This window comes from Erpetoichthys calabaricus, chromosome 5, assembly GCF_900747795.2.
Source record: "Erpetoichthys calabaricus chromosome 5, fErpCal1.3, whole genome shotgun sequence".
Lineage (NCBI taxonomy): Eukaryota > Metazoa > Chordata > Cladistia > Polypteriformes > Polypteridae > Erpetoichthys > Erpetoichthys calabaricus.
In genome coordinates, this window is record NC_041398.2 from 16,523,911 (window position 1) to 16,551,900 (window position 27,990).

General features: G+C 44.2%; 2 protein-coding genes across 2 annotated transcripts in view; one reads left to right on the plus strand and one right to left on the minus strand.

Moving 5' to 3' along the window:
- The window catches only part of LOC114641603 (gastrula zinc finger protein XlCGF57.1-like), a 187,792-nt gene that overhangs the window by 15,044 nt on the left and 144,758 nt on the right, over positions 1-27,990 (minus strand). The window lies entirely within an intron of this gene.
- LOC114641606 (zinc finger protein OZF-like) lies at positions 36-27,743 on the plus strand. Its single transcript, XM_028790642.2, has 3 exons — positions 36-185; positions 22,663-23,213; positions 25,058-27,743. Exons 2-3 carry the CDS (start codon positions 22,805-22,807, stop codon positions 26,113-26,115), a joined length of 1,467 nt encoding a protein of 488 aa, XP_028646475.1. The 5' UTR covers positions 36-185; positions 22,663-22,804; the 3' UTR covers positions 26,116-27,743.

Here is a 27,990-nt window from a genome sequence, read left to right on the forward strand (position 1 = left end):
CATCCGCGCATGCGTCCTATTGTTTCGCTGTGTCGCGGCCATAGATGTGTACACATAGAAGACAGCTGCCTTCGCTTCTGCCGGAAGACGGCTCGGGCTGACATTCGAGGAGCGTGTCTGCACTGTCAGAGACAAAAGAGAACAGAAAAAGAGAAAAGAAATAAATAGAGAAAGAGCGGTTGTAGGTAAGCAACGAAAGCATCGAGTGAGGTGGGGGCACCGCGTGGTAAACAAGAACAAGAAACTGGAGTAGTGCGGGTGTAGTACTATCGGGAGGGGGCAGAAAGAAAAACACTCCAGCGTGTGGGAGTCGAATCGGAGAGAGGAGGAATGAGAGTGTCATTGTAAATGTGAGTGACAAAAGAAAGCCGCGGGGATCTGCTAAGGTGCTCAGCGCTGATGGTGACGGCACTTCGCTCCGCCCACCTCACTTCCACTCTCCGTTCACGCAGGGTGCCGTGCAAGCTGCTCGCCTGTCCCGTTCCGTCGTTTGAATTTTGTCCGATTTACGTGTGCGAAGGACTTAACAAAAATCCGAGATGCCAGGTTACACAATAATAAACTTCTCTCACGTCACACCTGCAGTTCGCATAGAGTAACCGAAGGAAATAATTAGACATAGGGAGAGTCGAGAGAAGCCATAGTCGATCCTAGCAGCGTCAGGTATAAGGCAGGAACCAACATGACGGGACAAACTCCCACAGTGACGCTGGTTTGATTCGGACCCCCCATTCAGCCTGACCTGCAGAGTTTTTTTAACTGTCGGTGCTTTTGAGACTGGAGTCCCCATAGTAGAACCTACCAGACACCGTGGGAACGTGCAGACTCTGTATAGACAACAATGGGAGGTCTTTTCAAGACAAATATGCAGAACCCATTAAACCTTAAAGCAGGGGTCCGCAATCATGGTCCTGGATGGCCGCAGTGGCTTCAGGTTTTCCTTCCAGCCAGTTTCCTAATTAGAGGACAGTCCTTGCTGATCATGAAAACTTGGTATTTAACTGTTTGGCTTGTTAGTGCTTTCGTTCATCCAAGAGATTTTTTAATTGCACTGTACAGTTTCCTTCTCTGAGAACATTATGCATGGGTTTTCTAGACCAGAACAAGTTTAAACTTAATGGGCCTTCCAATTCCCCTCTCATTTATTTCTAAACATTTTTTTTTTTAATACAGATACTTCATTGTGTATATGCACAGATTTAAAAGGAAGCACGTTAACTGGAGAGTTGCTGGTTTATTGGTTTTCTGCATTTCATTATTAATTAATGTCTGCTTAAGAAAACAAGCAACTATTAAAACTTCCATCCATCCATTATCCAACCCGCTATATCCTAACTACAGGGTGACAGGGGTCTGCTGGTTGTCAGCCCACTGCAGTGCGCGCACACACACATACACACACACAAGGAACAATTTGGAATCTCCAGTCTACCTAACCTGCATGTCTTTGGACTGTGGGAGGAAACCCACACAGACACGGGGAGAACATGCAAACTCCACGCAGGGAGGACCCGGGAAGTGAACCCAGGTCTCCTAACTGCGAGGCAGCAGCACTACCGACTGCGCCACCGTGCCACCCCAATTAAAACTTAATTGTCAATTTTATTTTTTAGCAGATGCTTTTAAGGGTTCTGAATTGTAACAGGTAAGATAACTAAACATAAGCCCAAAAAAAAAAATCACTTTACTAGTAAATAAATGGGTTCTAATTAAGAAACTGGTTGAAATAAAAACCCACAGCCACTGCAGACCTCCAGGACTTGTTATTGAAGACCTCTGATCTGTAATGTAACTCAAATTTGTCTTAAGTTAAATACCAAGTTTCATTATCAGCAATGTCTGAGTTCTGATTAGGACACTGGCTGGAATGAAAACTTGTAGCCACTGCGGCCCTCCAGGACCGTGATTGAGGACCCCTGCCTTAAAGAATAATTCTTCCTCCAATCAGAAATAAACCTAACAGTAAATTGTTAAAGGGCGACTAAAAACGGCACTTTTCATAAAGACTTCAGTTTCACTGCAATGAGTTTGAGCATCTGCTGTGTTTTGTTAGCAATACATTTATTATTATTATTTTTAATTTTTTTTTTGAGACCTCATCAACGCAGAAACATGTAGAATACAATAAATTTTCACTCTGCCCGTACTCCCTTGCACTTAAACTTTTGTTCAGGTAGCTTTCATGTCCTACAGGAAGCCTTAATCTGTTATTTCTTCTTACATTTTGAACAAATATCTTCATTTTTGTTTGGTTGGAAAAGTCTGAGTGATGACACCTGAACAAACAGTCATGTGAGTGAGAGCACTAAAAACGTAAAAGTTCTTCTCATCCCCATCTTTATTATTTGTTCAGGTTGGAATCATTGCTATAATTTTGCTCAGCTACACACAACTCCAAGTCACACTTTTTATTTTCGATGCTTCTAGCATTCAAGCAAGCAACTGTTAATGTGTTACGTATTTTAATTTGGCACTTTAACACCAAAAAATGCACCAAACTGAAACGGCAATGAGTTTCTTATTGTTAACTGATTTTCCATTTTTATATGTAGAAAGTATTCAGTTCAGTATTCATGTTATGACTCAGGCGCCGCCGAGAGTGGCAACCTTTTCAGCAGATCTATCTATCTATCTATCTATCTATCTATCTATCTATCTATCTATCTATCTATCTATCTATCTATCTATCTATCTATCTATCTATCTATCTATCTATCTATCTATCTATCTATCTATCAGTGCCTTATCTATCTACCTATCTAATTTTAAAAACATTTGCTTTACAGATTATATTTTTACACATGCCTTCATATGTATGGGGTGGTCCAGATCTAATTATTTTTCATTATGCTATAACTTAAGTTTATCCGTCCATCCATCCATCCATCCATCCATCCATCCATCCTCTTCCGCTTATCCGAGGTCGGGTCGCGGGGGCAGCAGCTTGAGCAGAGATGCCCAGACTTCCCTCTCCCCGGCCACTTCTTCTAGCTCTTCCGGGAGAATCCCAAGGCGTTCCCAAGCCAGTCGAGAGACATAGTCCCTCCAACGTATCCTGGGTCTTCCCCGGGGCCTCCTCCCGGTTGGACGTGCCCGGAACACCTCACCAGGGAGGTGTCCAGGAGACATCCTGATCAGATGCCCAAGCCACCTCATCTGACTCCTCTCGATGCGGAGGAGCAGCGGCTCTACTCTGAGCCCCTCCCGGATGACTGAGCTTCTCACCCTATCTTTAAGGGAAAGCCCAGACACCCTGCGGAGGAAACTCATTTCAGCCGCTTGTATTCGCGATCTCGTTCTTTCGGTCACTACCCATAGCTCATGACCATAGGTGAGGGTAGGAACATAGATCGACTGGTAAATTGAGAGCTTTGCCTTATGGCTCAGCACCTTTTTCACCACGACAGACCGATGCAGCACCTGCATTACTGCGGACGCCGCACCGATCCGCCTGTCGATCTCACGCTCCATTCCTCCTTCACTTGTGAACAAGACCTCAAGATACTTGAACTCCTCCACTTGAGGCAGGATCTCGCTACCAACCCTGAGAGGGCACTCCACCCTTTTCCGGCTGAGGACCATGGTCTCGGATTTGGAGGTGCTGATTCCCATCCCAGCCACTTCACACTCGGCTGCGAACTGATCCAGAGAGAGCTGAAGATCACGGCCTGATGAAGCAAACAGGACAACATCATCTGCAAAAAGCAGTGACCCAATCCTGACTCCACCAAACCGGACCCCCTCAACACCCTGGCTGCGCCTAGAAATTCTGTCCATAAAAGTTATGAACAGAATCAGTGACAAAGGGCAGCCCTGGCGGAGTCCAACTCTCACTGGAAACGGGTTCGACTTACTTCTGGCAATGCGGACCAAGCTCTGGCACCGATTCGTACAGGGACCGAACAGCCCTTATCAGGGGGTCCGGTACCCCATAGTCTTGGAGTACCCCCCACAGGATTCCCCGAGGGACACGGTCGAATGCCTTTTCCAAGTCCACAAAACACATGTAGACTGGTTGGGCGAACTCCCATGCACCCTTCAGGACTCTGCTAAGGGTGTAGAGCTGGTCCACTGTTCCACGACCAGGACGAAAACCACACTGTTCCTCCTGAATCCGAGGCTCGACTATCCGACGGACCCTCCTCTCCAGGACCCCCGAATAGACTTTTCCAGGGAGGCTGAGGAGTGTGATCCCTCTGTAGTTGGAACACACCCTCCGGTCCCCCTTCTTAAAGAGGGGGACCACCACCCCGGTCTGCCAATCCAGAGGCACTGTCCCTGATGTCCATGCGATGTTGCAGAGGCGTGTCAACCAAGACAGTCCTACAACATCCATAGCCTTGAGTAACTCCAGGCGTATCTCATCTACCCCCGGGTTTTTTGACCACCTCGGTGACCTCAGTCCCAGAGATGAGGGAGCCCACCTCCGAGTCCCCAGGCTCTGCTTCCTCATTGGAAGGCATGTTAGTGGGATTGAGGAGGTCTTCGAAGTACTCCCCCCACCAAGTTGAGGTCAGCAGTGCACCATCCCCACCATATACAGTGTTGACACTGCACTGCTTCCCCCTCCTGAAACGCCGGACGGTGGACCAGAATCTCCTCAAAGCCGTCCGAAAGTCGTTCTCCATGGCCTCCCCAAACTCCTCCCATTCCCGAGTTTTTGCCTCAGCAACCACCGAAGCTGCATTCCGCTTGGCCTGCCGGTACCTATCAGCTGCCTCCAGGGTCCCACAGGACAAAAGGGACCGGTAGGACTCCTTCTTCAGCTTGATGGCATCCCTCATTGCCGCCACGACAGGCACCGACCACCTTACGGCCACAGCTCCGGTCAGCCTCCTCAACAATAGAGGCACGGAACATGGCCCATTCGGACTCAATGTCCCCCACCTCCCTCGGGACGTGGTCGAAGTTCTGCCGGAGGTGGGAGTTGAAGCTACTTCTGACAGGGGGCTCTGCCAGATGTTCCCAGCAGACCCTCACAACACGTTTGGGCCTACCAGGCCTGACTGGCATCCTCCCCCACCATCGGAGCCAACTCACCACCAGGTGGTGATCAGTTGACAGCTCCGCCCCTGTCTTCACCCGAGTGTCCAAGACATGTGGCTGCAAGTCCGAAGACACGACCACAAAGTCCATCATCGAACTGAGGCCTAGGGTGTCCTGGTGCCAAGTGCACATATGAACACCCCTATGCTTGAACATGGTGTTTGTTATGGACAATCCATGATGAGCACAGAAGTCCAATAACAGAACACCACTCGGGTTCAGATTGGGGGGGCCATTCCTCCCAATCACACCCTTCCAGGTCTCACTGTCATTGCCCACGTGAGCATTGAAGTCTCCCAGCAGTACGAGGGAGTCCCCAGAAGGTATGCCCTCTAGCACCCCCTCCAGGGACTCCAAAAAGGGTGGGTACTCCGAACTGCTGTTCGGTGCATACGCACAAGCAACAGTTAGGACCCGTCCCCCCCACCCGAAGGCGGAGGGAGGCTACCCTCTCGTCCACTGGGGTAAACCCCAATGTACAGGCTCCAAGTCAGGGGGCAATAAGTATGCCCACACCCGCTCTGCGCCTCTCACCTGGGGCAACTCCAGAGTGGTAGAGAGTCCAGCCCCTCTCAACGAGATTGGTTCCAGAGTCCAAGCTGTGCGTCGAGGTGAGTCCAACTATATCTAGCCGGAACCTCTCAACCTCGCGCACTAGCTCAGGCTCCTTCCCCTTCAGAGAGGTGACATTCCACGTCCCAAGAGCCAGCTTCTGTAGCCGAGGATCAGACCACCAAGGTCCCCGCCTTCGGCCACCACCCAACTCACACTGCACCCGACCGGGTGGTGAGCCCATGGGAAGGGGGACCCACGTTGCCTCTTTGGGCTGTGCCCGGCCGAGCCCCATGGGTGCAAGCCCGGCTACCAGGCGCTCGCCATCGAGCCCCACCTCCAGGCCTGGTTCCAGAGGTGGGGCCCCGGTGACCCGCGTCCGAGCAAGGGAAAACGCCGTCCAAATTTTTTATTCATCATAGGAGGTTGTGTTGAACCGTACTTTGTCTCATCCCTCACCTAGGACCAGTTTGCCTTGGGTGGCCCTACCAGGGGCATAAAGCCCCGGACAGCAGAGCTCCTAGGATCATTGGGACACGCAAACCCCTCCACCACGATAAGGTGGCGATTCGAGGACCGTTTAAAACCGTTTATTAACCAGTTTTTCAAATCACATCGTAAGTAAAGTAACACGTTAAATGCTTTGTTTTGTATGTGTTCTTCTATGTGCTCTATGTGTGTGAATCACTACGTGTTTCTTAAACCAGCTTTCTCTACCTCCAACAGGTCACAGAATCCATTACATTACAGCTCTCTGAATAACTAAAATACTGAGATGTATACGTGATATCATTTTCATGATGATAGGAGTTAAAGCACGTTATTAAACATGGGAACACGGTGGTACAGTGATTGTGCGCAACCTTCGATGAAATAATTTATTGCAGCAGTACTAAGCTTGTGGCGGCCCTGGGCAGAGAAAGAATCGGTGGCTCCTTCGCCCGCCAATGTCAATATGGTATCTTATGCACGGTGGAGCGCCAGATCCTTGCTAGCATAGCAACACCGTGTCCTTTAATTATTAACAATATAGATTATTTAAATGAAGTTAAAAGTTTCATCAGTATAATATAATAAACATATTTTGCTGCTTTTCATCGTAAAAATGATATCGTCATCATATGTAAATACGTGCTTTATAAAGTGGCTCAAGTTGTGCAATATTATAACTGTATCGCAAGTTTACAGTGAGGTAATTCCAGGAGCAGTTGATGGACTAATTGAGTGCATTTAGAGCTCTTGGGATGAAGCTGTTTCTGCACTGCGAGGTCCATACAGGAAAGATTTGAAGTGTTTGCCGAGTTCAAATAAGAAACATGGCTGAGGCAGTGTGTGCTTGGTTCTGTATACCGATAATTCTCTTTCCGATCAGCTTCTCAGAGCTGGTAGTGCTGCTGCTTTGCAGTAAGGAGACTGTGGAAGATTGTGGATTCGCTTTCCGGTTCCTCCCTGTGTGGATAACGCTTTGAGTACTGAGAAAAGCGCTATATAGATGTAATGAATTATTATTATGATTAATATTGAAAAAGATGATCCGCTGTGGCAACCCCTAACGGGAGCAGCTGAAAGATGAAGAAAAAGAAGGTGCAGTGAGAGTAACAACGCTAACGCAGCTATGGTATTTAGAATAGTTTGACCATTCCGTGGACCATTATATTGTTACTGGTTAATTACAATCGGATGCATTAAACTAATAAACAATATGCGATTAATTTCAGTATATTTATAAAGCCGCGTCAGGAAAAGAAAGGATAACCACATAGGAACAGTAGCAGTGCTGTGACGCTGGGTGCTGCCAGTCTGCAGAACCAAGCGGAGAACTTGCGTATGACAGGGTATGAGGTACCATGGAAATGTGCATGGCTTTACGCCAAGTTTAGGTTTTATACATCACGATTTGAACATGGAAACGTTCTTACGCAACATTTCTGTGCGTACGCACCGTTTATACATGAGGCCCCTGCTGAGCTCAGTCTCGAGCATGCAATATACAATTGGCCATGTGAGAAGCAATCTTGTGTCAAGTCAATGGCGGCCTTTTTTAGAGTCTGGCCCTGTGACTTATTTATTGTCCTAGCGAAGCAGACCCCTTACTGGAAGTTGGAGGCGTTTGAATTGGAATAGGAGGTCAGAGGGTATGAGAGAGTCTCCCGCTGAGCCAGTTCTAGTGAAGACAGTGGCCTCAATGAGGTTCTCGTGCAGAGATTTGATCTGAAGCCTGGTGCCGTTACAAAGTTTTGGTGGTTGTAAGTTTCGTAGTAACATCATTGGTGTGCCGACCTTCAAAAGTAGAGTAGGCAGAGGCCTGCCCGGAGGATTAAGAGTGTGAAGAAACTAAATGAAAAGGGCAGGAGTCACCAGCAGGAAGATGTGAAGCAAGGCCAACAATAACAGGTGGAGTAAAGAAGACTGGAGCAGTGAGCACAATGAACAGCTGAGGAAAGTAAGAAAGCGAGTGAGGAGGCACATGAGCGCGGGATGTTGTTAATGTAAATAGGCAGGGAGCCAAACATGTGGTAGGTGCGCAGACAGCGGAAAAAGGAAGGGGGACTGTTCCTTTAGGGGGTGGTAGCTCCCTAGTTAGAATAAGTTCTTTTGTAATTGCGGCGTTTTAAGCAACCAAAAACTATATAGATATGATATTAAAAGGCGATACCTCTCCCATAGTGATACGCCGGTGAAAATAACTTAGCTGTCTTTACTGACGATTTAAGCGGCATTACAGACGGGAAGCCTATAGCAAAGACAATACCAAGGTGAGATCTTGATCTATACTTGCGTTTCTCAACCTTTAAGTATTTGCGACCCGAGTTTTCATAACAGCTTTAATCGCGCCCCCCCCAACATTTTTTTGAAACCCTAATTAAATTTATTCCTATATTTTTTTGCTGCCGATACACCGCTACAAGTTTAAAATTTCCCTTACGAATAGCGAAATTACGCCACATATGGCAACATTCGCGCCCCCTTTTTTGTTACTGCGCACCCCACAGATTGAGAACCGCTGATCTACACAGTCTGCCATCTTTTGTCACTGCGCTGGAAGGCTTTTCCGGATGGATGATGATATCACTCATCCGTCCGTCGGCTTTAAAGTGTTTGGCTGCTGTCCGAGTCTTTTTATACTGTCTTCTTCATGTGCAGGCCCCCACTTAGGTAAATAGTCCATTTCCAAACAAGGAAAGAAGATTTTGTGCTGGCTGTTAACAGAGGACAAAATAGTCTACACCTGTCTTTAGGCTGACTGTACATTCCTCCAGCTGTCTCTGTCTGTCTTTTCCTATGCTTCGCCCAGCAATTCTAAATGCTGAGAGCCCCTGTGTGCTAACTTTGGCCTGGCCTGTACATGTGAGTGGATTTATAAAATAATTTTTGTACAAAGCCCAGTGACATTAAACTTATATTCTTATTTCAGGGATCGGGGGCGGCCTTTGTGTGTCTCTGCCGTGAAATAAATCATCTATTAACGGAAATAAGGAATGAAACTGCCAAAAGGAGAGATCAGTTCCGAAAGTATAATGGCGAGAACCGCCAAAAAGAAGACGTTATTTTTGAAAGTTCGTTAAGGGGCATGGCGCGAAATGAAACATACTTAACGTTTGAAAGTACAGTGTAAAGCAGGTGTCCTCAATCATGGTCTTGGAGGGCCGCAGTGGCTGCAGATTTTTGCTCCAACCCAGTTGCTTAATAAGAAGCCCTTATTGGTCAAGTAACACTTCTGCTTCACGTTAGTGGTCTCGCTCGTTAAGATTTTGACCCCTTATTGCTTATTTTAGTCTTAAAAAGCCGTATGCTTGGTTTTTAATTGCTCCTAATTAACAATAACATGCAAATGACAAAAGAGAACAGCGTTACTCCATTTCGCTCATTACCCTTAACACCTCTGTGTGTATTTATCGTGCACTATTGGGTTTAATTAAATACTTGGAAGGAAAGAGTAGAGAAAAAAGTGAAGGATTGAGAATTACTCCTCCATTTTAGCCTTCAAATTATTTGGATGATCTCCTTAGAAAGGGGAAGAAAATCTAAGATATGAGAATGACCTGACATAGCAGAGTTAAAGCAACTAACAAGCCATGAAATTAAATTATTGGCATGAATTGCTGTCTAATTAAGCAACCGGGTTAGAACAAAAACCTGCAGCCACTGCGGCCCTCCAGGACTGTGATTGAGGACCCCTGGTGTAAAGGCTGAGCATGGGAAATTTGGGCTTCCTACGTATTGTAAGTCACAGAAATAGTGAGGAGGGATTTCCCCTATCTATATATACAGTTTAGGGGGTACATCTGTTTCCCCCCTTGGGTGTTGCAATAGGACATGAAACATACCTAACTTTTGTAAGTACACTGCAAGAAATGAGCACGTGAAATTTTAGCTTGCCCACCTATATGGAAAGTGGGAGAATTAGTGAGGACTTTGCCTTTTATATTTATATATATAATAATAATAATAATATTTGCTTTTAAATCACACCTACCTTAAACATTCTGCTGTTTTTGTTTTGGGTATGTGTTGATGCATGGCATCCTAGCATGGAGGGCCAAACGTGAATATCGGCAGACTTATTTTGCAGCTTTTGTCGATTTTCGTAAAGCATTCGACTCAATTAATCGAGCTGCCTGCCCTGTGGGACATCCTGAGAGTTCACGGGATCCCCTTGAGGTTGCTGGATATCATGGCCGGCCTGTATACTGGTACTGTGAGTGCTGTGCAGAGTGGAGGCAGAACCTCTGTGTTTATCCCAGTTGATTCTGGGGTCCGTCAGCAGTGTGTTCTGCTCCAACTCTGTTCAATGCTTGCATGGACTGGGTGTTGGGCAGGGTCATGGGGTCCAGCGGCTGTTGGTAAAGAAAGAGTCACTGATCTTGGCTTTGCTGACAATGCTGTTGTAACATCCGACTCACTCTCCAAATTGGGCAGCTACACCATCAAGACCCGTGGCCTGGCAAGTTAAGGACGTTAGACCCGACAAGCCATTCTTCTTCCAAATAAATTTCCCCCAATCTCGATCAAAAATAAGCCAAAAAACAAACCATATGTAAAATAATAAAGATAGATAGATAGATAGATACTTTATTAATCCCAAGGGGAAATTCCCATACTCCAGCAGCAGCATATTGATAATAACAATATTAAATTAAAGAGTGATAACAATGCAGGTATACAGACAGACAATAACTTTATATAATGTTAACGTTTACCCCCCTGGGTGGAATTGAAGAGTCGCATAGTGTGGTGGAGGAACGATCTCCTCAGTCTGTCAGTGGAGCAGGACGGTGACAGCAGTCTGTCGCTGAAGCTGCTCCTCTGTCTGGAGATGATCCTGTTCAGTGGATGCAGTGGATTCTCCATAATTGACAGGAGTCTGCTCAGCGCCCGTCGCTCTGCCCCAGATGTCAAACTGTCCAGCTCTGTGCCTACAATAGAGCCTGCCTTCCTCACCAGTTTGTCCAGGCATGAGGCATCCCTCTTCTTTATGCTGCCTCCCCAGCACACCACCGCATAGAAGAGGGCGCTCGCCACAACCGTCTGATAGAACATCTGTAGCATCTTATTGCAGAAGTTGAAGGACGCCAGCCTTCTAAGGAAGTATAGTCGGCTCTGTCCTTTCTTACACAGAGCATCAGTATTGGCAGTCCAGTCCAGTTTTGTCATCCAGCTGCACTCCCAGGTATTTGTAGGTCTGCACCCTCTGCACACAGTCACCTCTGATGATCACGTGCACGGTCCATGATGGGTCTGGGCCTCCTAAAATCCACCACCAGTCCCTTGGTTTTGTTGGTGTTCAGGTGTAGGTGGTTTGAGTCGCACCATTTAACAAAGTCCTTGATTAGGTTCCTATACTCCTCCTCCTGCCCACTCCTGATGCAGCCCACGATAGCAGTGCCGTCAGTGAACTTTTGCACGTGGCAGGACTCCGAGTTGTATTGGAAGTCCGATGTATATAGGCTGAACAGGACCGGAGAAAGTACAGTCTCCTGTGGTGCTCCTGTGCTGCTCACCACAATGTCAGACCTGCAGTTCCTGAGGCGCACATACTGAGGTCTGTCTTTAAGATAGTCCACGATCCATGCCACCAGCTATGAATCTACTCCCATCTCTGTCAGCTTGTCCCTAAGGAACAGAGGCTGGATTGTGTTGAAGGCGCTAGAGAAATCCAGAAACATAATTCTTACTGCAGCACTACCTCTGTCCAAGTGGGAGAGGGATCGGTGTAGCATGTAGATGATGGCATCCTCCGCTCCCACCTTCTCCTGGTATGCGAACTGCAGATGGTCGAGGGCGTGGCGGACCTGTGGCCTCAGGTGGTGAAGCAGCAACCGCTCCATGGTCTTCATCACATGTGACGTCAGGGCGACGTCCCCTAAATAATTGGCAAAAATCTGACAGAAGTTGGACAGGTTAAGTTTACTTTTTATCCAATTAATACGTTTTCTTGACTGGTGCCCAAGTGTTCATTTGTGACCCAGATGCCCTCCCCAGTGGCCAAATCTGAATCCCCGGTTTGAGACAGACACGAAAAAAATAGATTTAACGTAGTCCATGAACACGGCGAAAACGCCTGAAGTACAATTCCTACTGTAGGATGGAGTGAAAAACAAAAACAGTCCTCCGGCGAAAACGACTACCCGGCTGGCTGTTCCAAAAAAACGTAACCACGAGTCCGACTCACCAAACGGGAGCACCCAGAGACCTCCAGCCCCTGGCCTCTTCTCGGTGATTCGTTGCACTGATTCAACTTCGGGTTGGCCACCCACAAATAGTAGACGTCCCTGGGTGAAGCCTGATCCTGAAGATTCTTTTAAGCGTAGATGGTCGCCTCCTTGCCTTCTGCCTTTTTCTTTTTTATTCCTTCCTCCTCGATCTGCCATTCCCCTTAAAAAGAAAAGTTTCCCACCGAAACATCCTTTCTCTGCTTAATTGTTATACCAACATGACGCCAGCAACTGGCAGCTGGAATACATACCTGGTGGGGTCCTTCCAGCACTTGGTCGTCCACAAAAGTGCCTGAAGGGATACTCCTTAGACACCCTCCCAGACACAGTATATAGTGACGGCCAACCCGCCTGACAACTTATGTAGCCTTCCTACAAACTTACAATATCCCGTAGAATATCTACAACTGTTAACACCATCAGGTCTTCCACCGGCCGAATTCCTGTTGAAAGAAGGATGTGTCGTAATGGTATTGCGTAATTTATGTCTGAGTGATGGGCTATGCAATAGGACAAGATTAGTTGTATTCAAAATTGGTCGAACAATTCTGAAAGGCAAATCGATTTTTATTTTAGTAAATTCCAAATAAAAGAAGACTTATTATGTCTAAATCTTATTGAAGAATTTCATCCCGAAGGGTTATCAACAGAAGAAATGAGTACATGGAGAAACGAGGAAGTCAAACGAATTAACGCGAAAATCGTCGATCGGTTACACGGCAAATTGGTTAAATGCCTATCAATAGATGATGGTGAAACAGTTGGTGGTGATGGTGTGGAAGATGAAAACATCGACTTACAATATCACGAAGAATATCTACAACGGTTAACACTGTCCGGTCTTCCACCAGCCGAATTACTGTAGAAAGAAGGATGTATCGTAATGTAATTGTGTAATTGATGTCTGAGTGATGGGCTATGCAACAGGACAAGATTAGTTGTATTCAAAATTGGTCGAACAATTCTGACATGTCAAATTTTAACAGGCGACAAGAAAGGTAATGTAGTATATATTCAGGGGATAGCATAAAACACCAAAGGAGATTTTGATATGCCTTTCGTATTAAAACGTTAACAGTTTCCTGTTAGAATAGCTTTAACAAATCACAGGGACAAACATTTGAAAAAGTCATTTTTTTTATTAGAGAGAAAGAAACGATATTCACTCACGGGCAGTTATGTGTTGCATTGTCACGACGTAACTCATTATTAAACTCAATATTGTTTGTACTGAAGTTTTACAGTAAAAGTGTAAGTCTAAAGAGTATCTGTGTGTTAATTTCAAAGCCAAACAGAACGAAAACGTATAACGTAAGAAATACCTCTAACGCAACATGAAACATCATTTACTTTCAATGTATTACGTTTTTTATTATTTTTTACTACAGTGAATTAGTCGCTGTAATAGAAAATAGTTAGGTCTGTTATGCATATGTGACAATTCCCATGAAAATAACAATCTGTTTAAATTGTACATCCATTTCCCCATACACAAGTAGTAGAGCCGCAAAGTGGATAGTGCATAGCACCCACCTGGGGGATGGCAAGCGAAGCGAGCAGGGGGCACAGCCCTTTAGTATTGATAAGAAAAGAAATAAACAAACTCCAGACAATATATATATATATATATATATATATATATATATATATACAGTGGTGCCTCACACAACGAACTTAATTCGTTCCAGGAGCAAGTTTGTTATGCGAAAAGTTCGTTATGTGAAACGCGTTTTCCCATAACAATACATGTTAAAAAAAATAATTCGTTCTGTAGCATAAAATATGCTAAGATGACATAAAAAAAGATAAATTTTTTGTTATTATTTTTATTTAGATACATCTAAAAACATAATTTTTTTTTAAAAAAACACACATTTTTTTAATTTTAAGACAGACTAAGTAGAGTCTACCGAATCTTGCACATCTTCATCCATTTTCTGCTTTTTGGCCGATGGTTTCATGAAAAACCTGTCCAAAGTCGTTTGTTTTTTCTCTTTTCTTCAACATCTGCCGGAAATAACGGACAAGAGTATCGGAGTAAAGATCGTTGATCCTGTTTGCTTCAGCTGAATCCGGATAGTGGGCATTGGTAAACTCCTGAACTGCTTTCCATTTGACCAGGATGTTCTTGATGTCAGCAGTTGGGATTGGTTGATTGTTTGATTGTTGCTCCTCGTTATCAGATGACGCTTCCCTTTGAGCATTGTCCTGTTGCTGGACCAGAAGTGCTTGGAGCTCTTCAGTTGTCAGCTCTTCTTCGTGTTCCTCAATAAGCTCCTCTACATCCTCTTCCTCTACCTCTAATTCCAACCTTTGGGCCACTGTGATGATGTCCTTCACCACTTCTCTGTCATCAACTACTGCTTCTTCCTGGGTCCACGAAGGCACAAGCATCTTCCAAGCAGAAATGAGGGTCCTTTGTGACACTTCTTCCCAGGCCTTCTGTATAAGTCGTATTGCCATAAGGACATCAAATTTCTCCTTCCAAAACTTTCGGACAGTCATATTGTCTCCACCAAACTCGCATTCTTCAAACACCTTATTAAAGAGGGCTCTAGTGTAGAGTTTTTTAAAGTTCGCAATAACTTGCTGATCCATTGGCTGAAGAATGGTTGTGGTGTTTGGTGGCAAATACTGCACCTTGATAAAAGGATAATTTTCCTGCAATATTTCCTCTAGGTCTTTTGAGTGAGAAGGGGCATTGTCAAGTATCAGAAGGGCTTTGAGCGGCAGTTCTTTTTCCAGCAAGAATTTCTTCACGGCAGGAGCAAAGGTTTCCAGAATCCATTCGTTGAAGATAACTTGGGTCACCCAGGCTTTTTGATTGGACTTCCAATGGACGGGCAGTTTGGACTTAATAACGTTATTTTTCTTGAAAATTCTGGGATTTTCAGAGTGATAAACCAATAGAGGTTGATCTTGAGGTCTCCGCTGGCATTAGACGAAAACATAAGGGTAAGTCTGTCCTTCATGGCTTTGTGTCCTGGCAATTTCTTCTCCTCTTTTGTAATGAAGGTTCTGCTCGGCATTCTTTTCCAGAAAAGACCCGTTTCATCGGCATTGAACACTTGTTGTGGGCAGTATCCTTCATCCTTAATACATTTTTGAAAGTTAATAGAGAACTTTTCTGCTTCTTTCTTGTCAGCACTGCCAGCCTCACCATGCATAGTAACGCTGTTGATTCCACACCTTTTCTTAAATCTAAAAAACCACCCCCTGCTGGCTTTGAATTCTTCTTCATTATCTTGATTGCTGCTACTTCCAGGGACGTTTTTCTTTAGATCGTCATAAATTCTCTTGGCTTTGTGACAGATAATATCTTGGGTTGTTACCTCACCTTTCACCTGCCTGTCCTTAATCCAAATCGCTAATAGCCTCTCCATTTCCTCGTGGATTGAAGACCTATGTTTTTCATGAAATAGTTTTGATACTCCTTTGGCTACTTTGGCTGATTTGATTGCATCCTTATTTGTCAAAATGGTGAAAATGGTGGTCTTGCTGAGGCCAAACTCTTTGACGAGGTCACACTGTTTTACCCCACATTCACTCCTTCTAATTATTTCCTGTTTCATTTCAACAGAAATCACCTTCCTGCTTTTTTTAGAAGCCATGATATAAAAAAAATATTGAGTTTAACTTAAAAGGACGACTGCCGTGATACGTGCGTGATTTAATTCGTAATGAAGAAAGATTGCCGCGATACGTGCTTAAGTTAAGCGCAGTGACTAACGACTGCCTGCAGTGCCTGCGCGGAAGGATGCAATACATCGGCAGCGATCGTGGAAGCTCGGGCGAAGCAGTCGTGGAAGCTCGGGCAAAGCGGTCGTGGAAGCTCGGGCGACTTCGTTGTGTGAAACGAAGTTCGTTGTATGAATCATGAAATGAAGTTCGTTGTGTGCAGCGTTCGCTGTGCGAGGCGTTCTTTATTCGAGGCACCACTGTATATATATATTCATGGCATTCGTAGTCTGAATCACAATCTGAATGTATGGGTGGTTACCTGCAAGGTAACGCTTGTGGTTGGTCAGCAAGTCGGCTAACATCCGCCACGGTGCCCTCTTTCAGTTGCGAGAAGCAGATCATAGAATGGTTGAAATAGTTTTTACTGTCAAGTAATGCAAAGAGTACGCGACACGTGTTTCGCCCTAATTCTGGGCTCATCAGGCGTACACACTCACTGCAGTCCCTCTCGGGAATCGAACCTCGAACGTCAGCGTCAGAGGCGAAGCCCCTAACATTGTGCTATGGCGTGTGGTTCGTTTATTTGACAGTATGTAGATCGGGGTAATTACATTCATGGCATTAGTAGTCTGAATCATAATTAGGGCGAAACACGTGTCGCGTTCTCTTTGCATTATTTGACAGTAAAAACTATTTCAACCATATATATGAAAAAGTTTGGGATCCCCTCTTAATTCTTTGGATTTTTGTTTCTCATTGGCTGAGCATTCAAAGTAGTAACTTCCTTTTAATATATGACATGCTTAATGGACACAGATAGTATTTCAGCAGTGACATTAACTTTATTGAATAAACAGAATATATGCAATATGCATCATAACAAAATTAGACAGGTGCATAAATGTGGGCACCCCAACAGAGATATGACATCAATACTTAGTTGAGCCTCCTTTTTCAAATCTAACACCCTCTAGACGCTGTCCTCCTATAGCCTCTGATGAGTGTCTGATTCTGAATGGAGGTGTTGTTGACCATTCTTTATACCAAATCTCTCCAGTTCAGTTCAATTTGATGGACAGCCTGCTTCAAATCATCCCATAGATTTCCGATGATATTCAAGTCAGGGGACTGTGACGGCCATTCCAGAACATTGTACTTCTCCCTATGCATGAATGTGTTTGTAGATTTCCAAATGTGTTTTGGGTCATCGTCTTGTTGGAATATCCAACCCCTGTGTAACTTCAACTTTGTGACTGATGCTTGAACATTATCCTGAAGAATTTGTTGATATTGGGTTGAATTTATCTGACCCTCGACTTTAACAAGGGCCCCAGTCGCTGAACTAGCCACTCATGCCCACAGCATGATGGAACCTCCACCAAATTTGACAGGAGGTAGCAGGTGTTTTTCTTGGAATGCGGTGTTCTTCTTCCGCCATGCAAAGCGCTCTTTGTTATGACCAAATAACTCCATTTTTGTCTCATCAGTCCAAAGCACTTTGTTGCAAAATTAATCTGGCTTGTCTAAATGAGCATTGGCATACAACAAGTGACTCAGTTTGTAGCATGAGTGCAGAAAGGGCTTCTTTCTCCTCGCCCTTTCCATACAGATGTTCTTTGTGCAAATTGTGCTGAATTGTAGAACAATGTCCAGATACACCATCTGCAGCAAGATGTTCTTGCAGGTCTTTGGAGGTGATCTGTGGGTTGTCTGTAACCATTCTCACAATCCTGGTCATATGCCGCTCCTGTATTTGTCTTGGCCTGCCAGTCCTGCTGGGTTTAACAGCAACTGTGCCTGTGGCCTTCCATTTCCTGATTCCATTCCTTACAGTTGAAACTGACAGTTTAGACCTCTGAGATGGCTTTTTGTAGCCTTCCCCTAGGCCAGGAGACTCAACAATCTTTGTTTTCAGATCTTTGGAGAGTTGCTTTGAGGATCCCATGCTGTCTGTCACTCTTCAGAGGAGAGTCAAAGGGAAGGAAGCACAACTTGCTATTGACCTCCTTAAATACCTTTATATCTCATGATTGGACACACCTGTCTATGAAGTTCAAGGCTTAACAAGCCCATCAGACCAAGTAATCAGCATTGAGCAGTGACAGGCATTCAAATCAGCAAAATGACAAGGGGACCCACATTTGTGCACAGCCAGTTTTTCACATTTGATTTAATTTCATACAACTAAATACTGCGTCACTAAAATCTTTGTTTGGAAAACACCGCAGTACTCAGATGTTCCTAGGAAATGAATGACAGACCACTGTTATCTTTTTTGTTGAAAGGAGAGTCAATTATTATGCAGGCTGAGAGGGGTTCCTAAACTTCTTCATATGACTTTATCATACTCCAACCAACTCTGACATAACATTGCAACCCCAAAAGTGCCTGGCGGAAAGTAATAATAAAAAGGTAAAGTGCAGCACAAAGGTTATATACAATACAAACCCTCCCTTGACCCCACACTAAACACAAACTCACAAAGACACAGAGAAAGCACGACATGTACATTGAAGTCCAGAAGATTTAACGGAAAATGGATAACATTTGAGAACCTGGTTCACCTGTATAAAGTGTCCTACAGAAAGTACACGGATGAAAATGATGGCTCACTCTTCTCCCCAAACAACAAGAAACAGTCTCACCATGCTTATCCTCGGTGCGTGGCGTAATCCAGAACCCCGAGGTTTTGCGGTGCAATGATGTTGTCGTCAGGCGTTGAAAGTGGCAGGTAGACAAAGGGGTGAATGATTTGGATCAGCGTTCTCTCCTGCCTCTGTAGTGAATTGGCGGTCTAGTAGAACGGGTTGTGTTTTTTTTTTTCTTTTCTTTCTGTCCTTTGTGTTTGAATAGTGAATGACCGGATGCAGGTGATGGGATTGACAGGACCAATTATCATGATGGACTTCAGTTCCATAGTTTTATCCTTCCTCTTTTGTTTCCAGGGGAGCATATTTACATACGCACACACCATCTAAACAGGACAACACAACGAAAGACGGGACTCGGCACATTAATCATGTAGCATTGCTACACTGTGATCTTTGTGGAGTCAATGGAGGCTCTGATCGGGGCTCTCGAGAGACTGAGTGAGGAGTCTGAGTGTCTGGGCTTGTGAAGGTCCTGATAAAAACCAACATTCAGGCCTCTAATGACCTCTTGGGCACGGCCATCAGCAGTGTGTCTGTCTGCAGAGAGAGAGTCGACCTCATCGAGTGGTTTACTTACCTCGACAGTGACGTTCATGTCTCTGGTGACTCTTCTTATGAAGTCAGTAGGCGGATTGGGAGATCATGAGGGTCATGAGGTCACTTTAAAGGGGTGTGTGGCGCTCCAGATATCAGCAAAAGGACAAGGGTCCAAGTCTTTACAGTCCTGGTGCTTCCTGTTTGTGAGACATGGATGCTATCCAGTGACCTGAGATGGAGACTGGACTCCTTCATGTGTGTCTCTTCGGGTCCTGCTGGTTTGATTTTGTGTTGCTCATGGAGTCCCGAATGAGGCACATGACCTGCATTGTGAGGGAGCGTCCGTTACGGCACTACGGCCATGTGGCGTGTTTCCCCGAGGGTGATATGGCTCATTGTTGAGGACCTGAGTGGCTGGACCAGGCCAAGGGGACACCCACATAACACCTGGCTGTGACAGATAGATGGTCATTTCCAGAGGGGGGGGGGGGAATGTACCGCTTGTCCACATTGGGGGTTGCCAGCCAGGATCCCGGGCTGTTTGGTCATGTGCTGTCTGCGGCAACCCACTGTAACTGTGCAAGCTCCCCAACCTGACCTGACCTGATGCGCTGTTATATCGTCACCACTGTGGGCCATTTTCCCATGCAGTTTTTCCTCAAGTTTTTCTCACATACCGCTGTGTCTTCCAAAGTAATTTATCTGTTTGCGCTCACACATGAGTGCAGTCATGACTTTCAGTCATTACAACCCATACTGCAAAAAAGCAACTGCTGTTATGTTTTCAGAATTTTGGTATTGACTCGGTACTGAATTATCATTTACATTTACTTATTTGGGTGACGCCTTTATCCAAGGCGACTTACAACATTTATGATACAATTGGTTCCATCTCTTTTGGTGTTCCAATCAGAGCACACAGGCAGGTCAAATGACTTGCCACACACTGGTGTCAGAAGTGGGATTTGAACCCAGAAATTCTGGGTTTGAAGTCCAAAGCCTTAACCACGACATCACACTGCCTTATCAGTTCTTGTGATATCCTTAGCTGGACGTGACACCTCGGGGGGCATTAAAGCCAGAAGAATAAACGTGAGGTACGGAAAGAGAAAGTAAGAGGAATGAGAGGAAGGGTGTTTCTGAGTATGGAGTAGTGGCCAGGCGGATGAGTCACCTCTCCTAACAGACAGAGGGGATCAACAGCCATTCAGGCAAGTCTGCTGAATGTGTCGGTCAGCTTCTTAGTATTTGTAATGGCTGCATAACATAACTCCACAGGTGTTTTAGTCAGTGTCTCTTTCTATTGGTCTCATTGTGACTGAGCTATGGCATATGAAAACATCACAGGCCGAGTCTCTTTGAAATGGAGGTGTTACTTTAGGTCAGATCCAGGCTTGGGATCTGTCACTGTTACATTTTCAGAATTTTGGCATTGACTTGGTACTCGGGCATCATTTATTTGGCTGACTCCGTTATTCAAGGCGACTTTACAACATTTGTGACACAAATGGGTTCGATTTCTTTTGGTTTTTCCAATCGGAGCACAGGCAGGTCAGGTGACTTGCTCATCGTCACACAGTGGTGCCAGTAGCAGGATTTGAACCCACAACCTCAGAGTCTGAAGTCCAAAGCCTTAACCACAACATCGCACTGACTTATCAGTTCTTTTGACATCCTTAGCCGGGAGAGCCGGAGAGAGAAAGCAAGAGGAATGAGAGGAAGAGTGCTTTTGAGTATGGAGCAGTGGCCAGGCGGAAGAGCCACTTCTCCTAACAGACAAGGAGGGATCAACAGCCATTCAGTGAAGTCCACTGAAGCCACCGATCAGCTTCTTAGTGTTTGTAATGGCTGTGAAACTTAACTCCACAGGTGTTTGTACTAAATGTGTTTTTGTCAGTGTCTCTTTCTGTTGGTCTTATTGCACTCGGGTGTTGTACCATGTTAGCCATTATGAATGTAGTGAGAAGTCAAGCAAAAATGACCCCCTTTTATCGGCTGACTAAAAAGATTATAATATGCAAGCTTTCGAGGCAACTCAGGCCCCTTCTTCAGGCAAGATGGGGAAATCTCACCATCAGCTTCTCGTATTAATCTTCTAAATGGCCCAGCATCTTGGCTTTGATCCTGACGACTACACCAAGGGGCCCGAGTTGCCTCCACAGCTTGCATATTGTATTCTTTTTAGTTAGCCAATAAAAAGTGTAATTTTGCTTGACTTCTCACAGCCGTTGGTCTTATTGTAATTGAGTTGTGCCATTCTTGTGATATCCTTAGCTGGAAGTGACATCTCGGGGGGCATTAAAGACAGAAGAATAAACATGTAAAAGACAGAAAGAGAAAGCAAGAGGAATGAGAGGAGGAGTGCTTTTGAGTATGGAGCAGTGGCCAGGAGGATAAGCCACCTCTCCTAACAGATGGGGGATCAACAGTCATTCGGGGAAATCCACTGAAGGTGTCGGTCAGCTTCTTAGTATTGGTAATGGCTGTAAAACGTAACTCCACTGGTGTTTGTGCTAAATGTGTTTTAGTCAGTGTCTCTTTCTCCTTGTCTCGCTGTAATTGAGTTGTGCCATATGAAAACATCGCAGGCCGAGTCTCTTTGAAATGGAGGTCTTACTTTAGGTCAGATCCAGGCTTGGGATCTGTAACTGTTACATTTTCAGAATCTGGGCATTGACTTGGTACTCAGGTATCATTTATTTGGTTGACTCCGTTATTCAAGGCGACTTTACAACATTTATGACACAATTGGTTCCATTTCTTTTGGTTTTTCCAATCGGAGCACAGGCAGGTCAGGTGACTTGCTCATTGTCACACAGTGGTGCCAGTAGCAGGATTTGAACCCACAACCTCAGAGTCTGAAGTCCAAAGCCTTAACCACTACATCACACTGCCTTATCAGTTCTTGTGACATCCTTAGCCGTGAGAGCCAGAGAGAGAAAGCAAGAGGAATGAGAGGAGGAGTGCTTTTGAGTATGGAGCAGTGGCCAGGCGGATAAGCTTCTTAGTATTGGTAATAGCTGTAAAACGTAACTCCACAGGTGTTTGTGCTGAATGTGTTTTCTTCAGTGTCTCTTTCTATTTGTCTCATTGTGATTGAGTTGTGCCATATGAAAACGTCACAGGCCGAGTCTCTTTGAAATGGTGGTCTTAGTTTGGCTTTGGATCTGTCTCTGTTACTTTTTGACTAGACTTGAGTAGAGCCATGTATTTGAATTATTTAAATTGTATCCCCTTTCCCCATTCTTGACTTTGTATCGGTCAGCTGCACTTTGCCTTCCTGTCAAGTAGGTTTTAACTCCAAATTTGTTGAGAGCTTGTTAGACTGACATGAATTGTTCACAGCATTTCAAATCACACATAAAATTTTTTATTGGTAGATTTCTGTGTTTAAATAAAAACTGGAAGTTAACCATTAAATGAGCTCAAGTTATTTTTGATGTGTCTATGAAGTAATGTTATCATTTGTTTTTGAACAGATAAAAAGAAGCCTCCTTTCCAGTACACACAATCATGCAGTAAGATGTCTCATGGCCTGCAGGTCAGGACTGTCCATCTGAGAGGGAAATCTTAGAAGAGAGGAGCAGACATTTGTGGGGAAGGAAGAGTTTCACACAGAGCATGGCCTCAGCCAAAGACAGTGGTGTGGATAAAAGACCAAAGCACGTTAAAGAAGAGGACTGTGAGTGGGGTACACCAGAGGATTTGTGTCTGAAGGTGGAGGACTGTGAAGAGAGAATTTCCGTTTTTAAAGAAGAGGATTGCAAGGGGGAGATTGTCGAAGTTAAAGTTGAGGATTCCGGAGATTTCTTAGCTTGCCCTGAACGTCGTGGCTTTGAAACTGGGAATGTCTTCAAGCAAGAATTTTTTGAGGAGTCTCAGTCCAGTTTACAGTATTGGGACCCTAAGGAGGGACAATTGGTTACCCACCAGAATACTGTGGAATGGAAATCTGAGTTTGATGAAAAAATCAATAAAGGAGACAGGAGGGAACAAGAAGAGCAGCAGTCATCGGGGAGTGTGGGAATAAGTAAGTAATGTGATTAAATGTAAAAGAAAGCTTAACTGATGATATTTAGAAATTCTACCTCTGTTTTGTCTTGCCATTTGTGGGAGGTGTACATGAGAGTGAGGTACACCAATAGTGACGGCTGGAGTACATAACGACTAACAATAGCTGACCTAACAAAGGCAATAAAATACAAAGGTTTATTTAAAGGCAAAATGGCTGAGAGTGTCCCGCACATGACTCTCCTTTGTAAAGGTGACATTTTAGCAGTGAAAATGAAACAATCATATCTTCATAATAGTAGGAATTCAATTAATTGTGCTCCAGTTTGGTGAAAAATATGAACCAAAAAAAAACCATTCCATCTGCATAGCTTAATCTGTTGCAGTGATTTTGGTCCAAAGACTCCTGTCATTTCCTAAAGTTGTGCCCAGCGTCACTGTGATGGAGTGACTTGCCTGTGCTGATTGTGTCCAGAAACTCACATCCTCACACAGACAGACGTTTATTCTGGCAATGGATTTGTAAAACAGAGAACTGACCTTGCGTTGATTGCTACATAATTTATACCTACAGAATATGGGGGAACAGTTGAGCAATTCAGCTTACGCGTAGGTGTTGGAAATATACGAGGGACATTCAAAATGTTTCACCACTTTCTGTTAACTCTGTTTATTAAGAATTTCAAAAACAAATGACATGACTTTTCTACATTTTCACCTTTCTATTCGATGAAATTTTCACAGCATTGTGCCAGCTTTTTAACACTAGAATCCCTGAATCCAGTGAAAAAAACTGTAATCCCAGGCCACCTTAAATTCCTTTGCACCTTTCCATCAGCGTCTTTTGTTTTGTAAATGTGTTGATTAGCACAAACAGCCAGCAGCCTGCTGTCCTATCCAGTCTACCGACGGAGCTCAATTTGGGCAAAAAAGCCTCTCCCAGCTCAAGCCTTGTTTATATGGGTGTGAGGTGCCTGGAATTGCCTCGAGTTTTTTTGAAGGCTTCAGGGATTCTAGTGTTAATGACATCAGCAAATCATGTTTTTAGTTGAGCGCATAGCCACTGATGCACCGCTGCTTTCACATGTTCATCACATCGCTGCATCCATCACACTAGTGCGGCCATTTTCAAACAATTCAATCCACTCATAGACATCCCTAGGAGAGAAAACTTTATCCCCATACTGAGTACACCTGCGGAGATGAATTTCTGCTCCCGGCACACCTTCTGCCCACAAAATCGTATGGCAGAACGCTGTTGGTGCAATTTCTAAGTTTCGCAGCCATCTTCAACACAGGGTGACAACTCTTATTCTAAACTGCAAGGGCTGCCACTCTGCCAGATAGAACTAGTCACATGATACTCTCAGATGTGACCAATTACGAAAACATAAAAGGGTGGAAATTTTTTGAACATCCCCTGTATGCATGTAACATCCCAAAATGTTTTCAATCATTGTTAATTTAGCTCTGAGAAACACATAGAGGACGAAACAGCAGCATCAGAGAATATCTCAAGCCCCTTCACCCCTCTACTGACACCCCCAATGGACCTCTTCAGAGTCCCCAGTCCAGATGACCGGCACATTTTCTGATAATGTGAAAGAAGAAGAAGAACGTGCGCACAGACACAGAATTCACATTAAACACTTTGGATTTGTAGAACCAATTGAACCTCAATTTGAAAACGGGGCTTATTCAATCGAGACTGAATCATATAAGTCACAATTTCATAAGTGCTCTTCTCGGAATGCCTGAGGAATGGGACTAAGGTGGTCATTCAGAAACATCAATCGGTGAGCCACCTCTGTAATGTTAAGGTTTATTTCAAAACATTTAACATAAGTGTTTGTGTCGTTGCAGATTTTCATGAGAATGGCAACTTCTTCCCAAATTCATTTGCTCAGACTTCTCTTCAGTTGAGACTGCACCACAAACAGGGCAAAGAGAAGATGAAGAAATCAACAAGAGGAACAGAGAACTTGACAGCAGCCTCTTTCCAGTGCATCTCTCTTCCTGTGAGTGAACATATCGATTCTGACCAACACCAAGAGCACGGCTCAGATCAAGAGGCTTTGTATGATGGCCGAGACTACGGACAACCTTTTACAAATAAGATTGACTGTAAAGATCTCGAGTCAATTCAACCAAGACAAAAGCCATATTGTTGTTCTGAATGTGGTAAAACATTCCTCCATAAGAAAAATCTTCAGAGGCACATAATAATTCATACTGGAGAAAAACCTCATTGCTGCTTTGAATGTGGCAAACGATTTTCTGACAGTTCTAATCTCCAAAGACATACAAGAATCCACACTGGAGAAAAGCCCTATGGCTGTGCTGAATGTGGAAAAAGATTCACTGACGGTGGGTCTCTACAGACTCACACAAGAATCCACACTGGAGAAAAGCCGTATCACTGTTCTGAATGTGACAAAAGATTCATTAAACTTAGCTCTCTTCAGAGCCACAAACTGATTCACACTGGAGAAAGGCCGTATGGCTGCTCTGAATGTGGCAAACAATTTGCTGTCCGTAGCCATCTTCAGAATCACAGAAGAATTCATACAGGAGAGAAGCCATATGGCTGTCCTGAATGTGGCAAAACGTTTTCACAAAGAAGCCATCTTCAGAGCCATAAACGAATTCACACAGGAGAGAAACCATATGTCTGTTCTGAATGTGGCAAACAATTTCCCAGAAGTAGCTCTCTTCAGAGCCATGAGAAAATTCATGCAAGAGTGAAGCCATATGTCAGTTCCAAATGTGGCAAACAACTTCCCACAAGTAACAAACTTCAGAGGCATGAAGGATTTCAGCCTGAAGAGAAGCCACATGGCTGTTCTGAATGTGGTGAACAATTTTCGCAAAGAAGCCATCTTCAGTATCACATGCAAATACACACTGTTCTGCAGTTATGAAAGGGGCAGCAGATTTTGCCATAACAGTATTCTTTCCAATCACTTTTTCTGTTCTAAATATGGTAAAGGATTCTCACTGTTAAATAATTTCCACAGACACTTCAGAATCCCCTGTAGAGAGAAGCCTTATTGTTGAACTGATTGTGGTAAACGATTCTCAAACCGCCATGGATTTAATGGCCAATAAAGAATTCACACTGGTAAGAAGCCATATGTCTGTTCTGAATGTGGCGAACAGTTTCCCAGAAGTAGCTCTCTTCAAAGCCACAAAAAAAACATACAAGAGTGAAGCCATATGTCAGTTCCAAATGTGGCAAACAAATTCCCACAAGTAAACTTCAGAGGCACGAAATATTTCATCCTGAAGAGAAGCCACATGGCTGTTCTGAATGTGGTGAACAGTTTTCACAAAGAAGCCATCTTCAGTATCACATGCAAATCCACACTGTTCTGCAGTTATGAACGGGCAGCAGATTTCCCATAACAGTATCCTTCCCAGTCCTTATTTGTGTTCTAAATATGGTAAAGGATTCTCACGGTTAAGTAATTTAAACAGACACAGACAAGAATCCCCAGTACAGAGAAGCCATATTGTTGAACTGATTATGGTAAACGATTCTCAAGCCTCCATGGATTTCATGGCCATGAAAGAATTCACACTGGTAAGAAGCCTCGTTGCTGTTCTGAATGTGTCATGTGTTTCTCACACAGCAGGAATCCTTATGGACACATGACAATTAACAATGGAGAAGTCCCAAAGGAGTAAGTTGAAGGGGAGAAGAATGAAGTAATGGAGGAAGGAGTGAAATTTAAACCTCCTAACTATTCAGGTCTCAATGAGTACCTTCACATGGTGTATAAGGCTGAAAACTCAACCTGCTTAAAAATACTTCAGTGGCATGGCATAGTGGTAAAGGCTTCAGACTTCAAATCCTGAGGTTGTGGGTTCAAATCCCACTACTGACACTGTATGAGAATGAGCATGACACTTGCATCTTGATGTATCTTTTAAAATTTATAAAAAGGCCTGTTTACAGGGGGATATTAGAGTCATGGGGGACTTTAACTAGCTGAATATTAACTGGACTAACTTTGTGTAAGATCTTAAATGGCATCAAGCAATTTCTGGTACAGATAGATGGTGTTGTATTTCAGCCAGGGTCCCACCCATGGCTGGAGTTCATGTCTAATTTTTGCCTATTTTGTTAATGTTTTATGTTACTGATATGGATTGTTTAGTTTTCTTGTGTCTGTGTAATTCTGTAGGTTCCTTATGTTGTGTGGGTGGTTCTCTAAGAGTTGAGGCCACCTGTCCATCACTACAGGAGCCTGCCATCAGCCCTATAAAGGCTGAGGGAAACACCACAGTCCGTTGCGGTTCATTGTAAATGTGCACGTGGTGTGGTGAGGTTCTCTTGTGTTTTGTTTTGCTTTTGTGATTTTTCTGGATTTGTTTCCATCTTTTGTTGTGTTTTTGGCCTCTTGGATTTTGCATTGGGACTTTGTTTACTTCTGGGATTACCTGCTTTGAAGCCGTTACTTTCTCTGGCTTTTGCCTTGTGCTCCCTGGAGGTGATTTTTTTAAATACGGAGCTTTTTGTAAAAATAAACCTTTTATTTATAAAGATTCGGTGTTGCCCTTTATGTGTCTTGCCAAGGTTTGAAGGGTATGACCCTCCTCTAGTGCACTGAAAGGCAACCTTTTTCGAGTTGCGGCGCACTAAGTCCAAAACTTTTCTTTCGTGGTGCACTTGAGGGACTGCCCATAAATAAAGTCGTGATGACACAATCTATGGACAATCGCCAATAAAACACTTAATTTTACAAGTTTGAAAGACATTTTATTAATAAAGGAATCAAAGGATTAATCTTAAA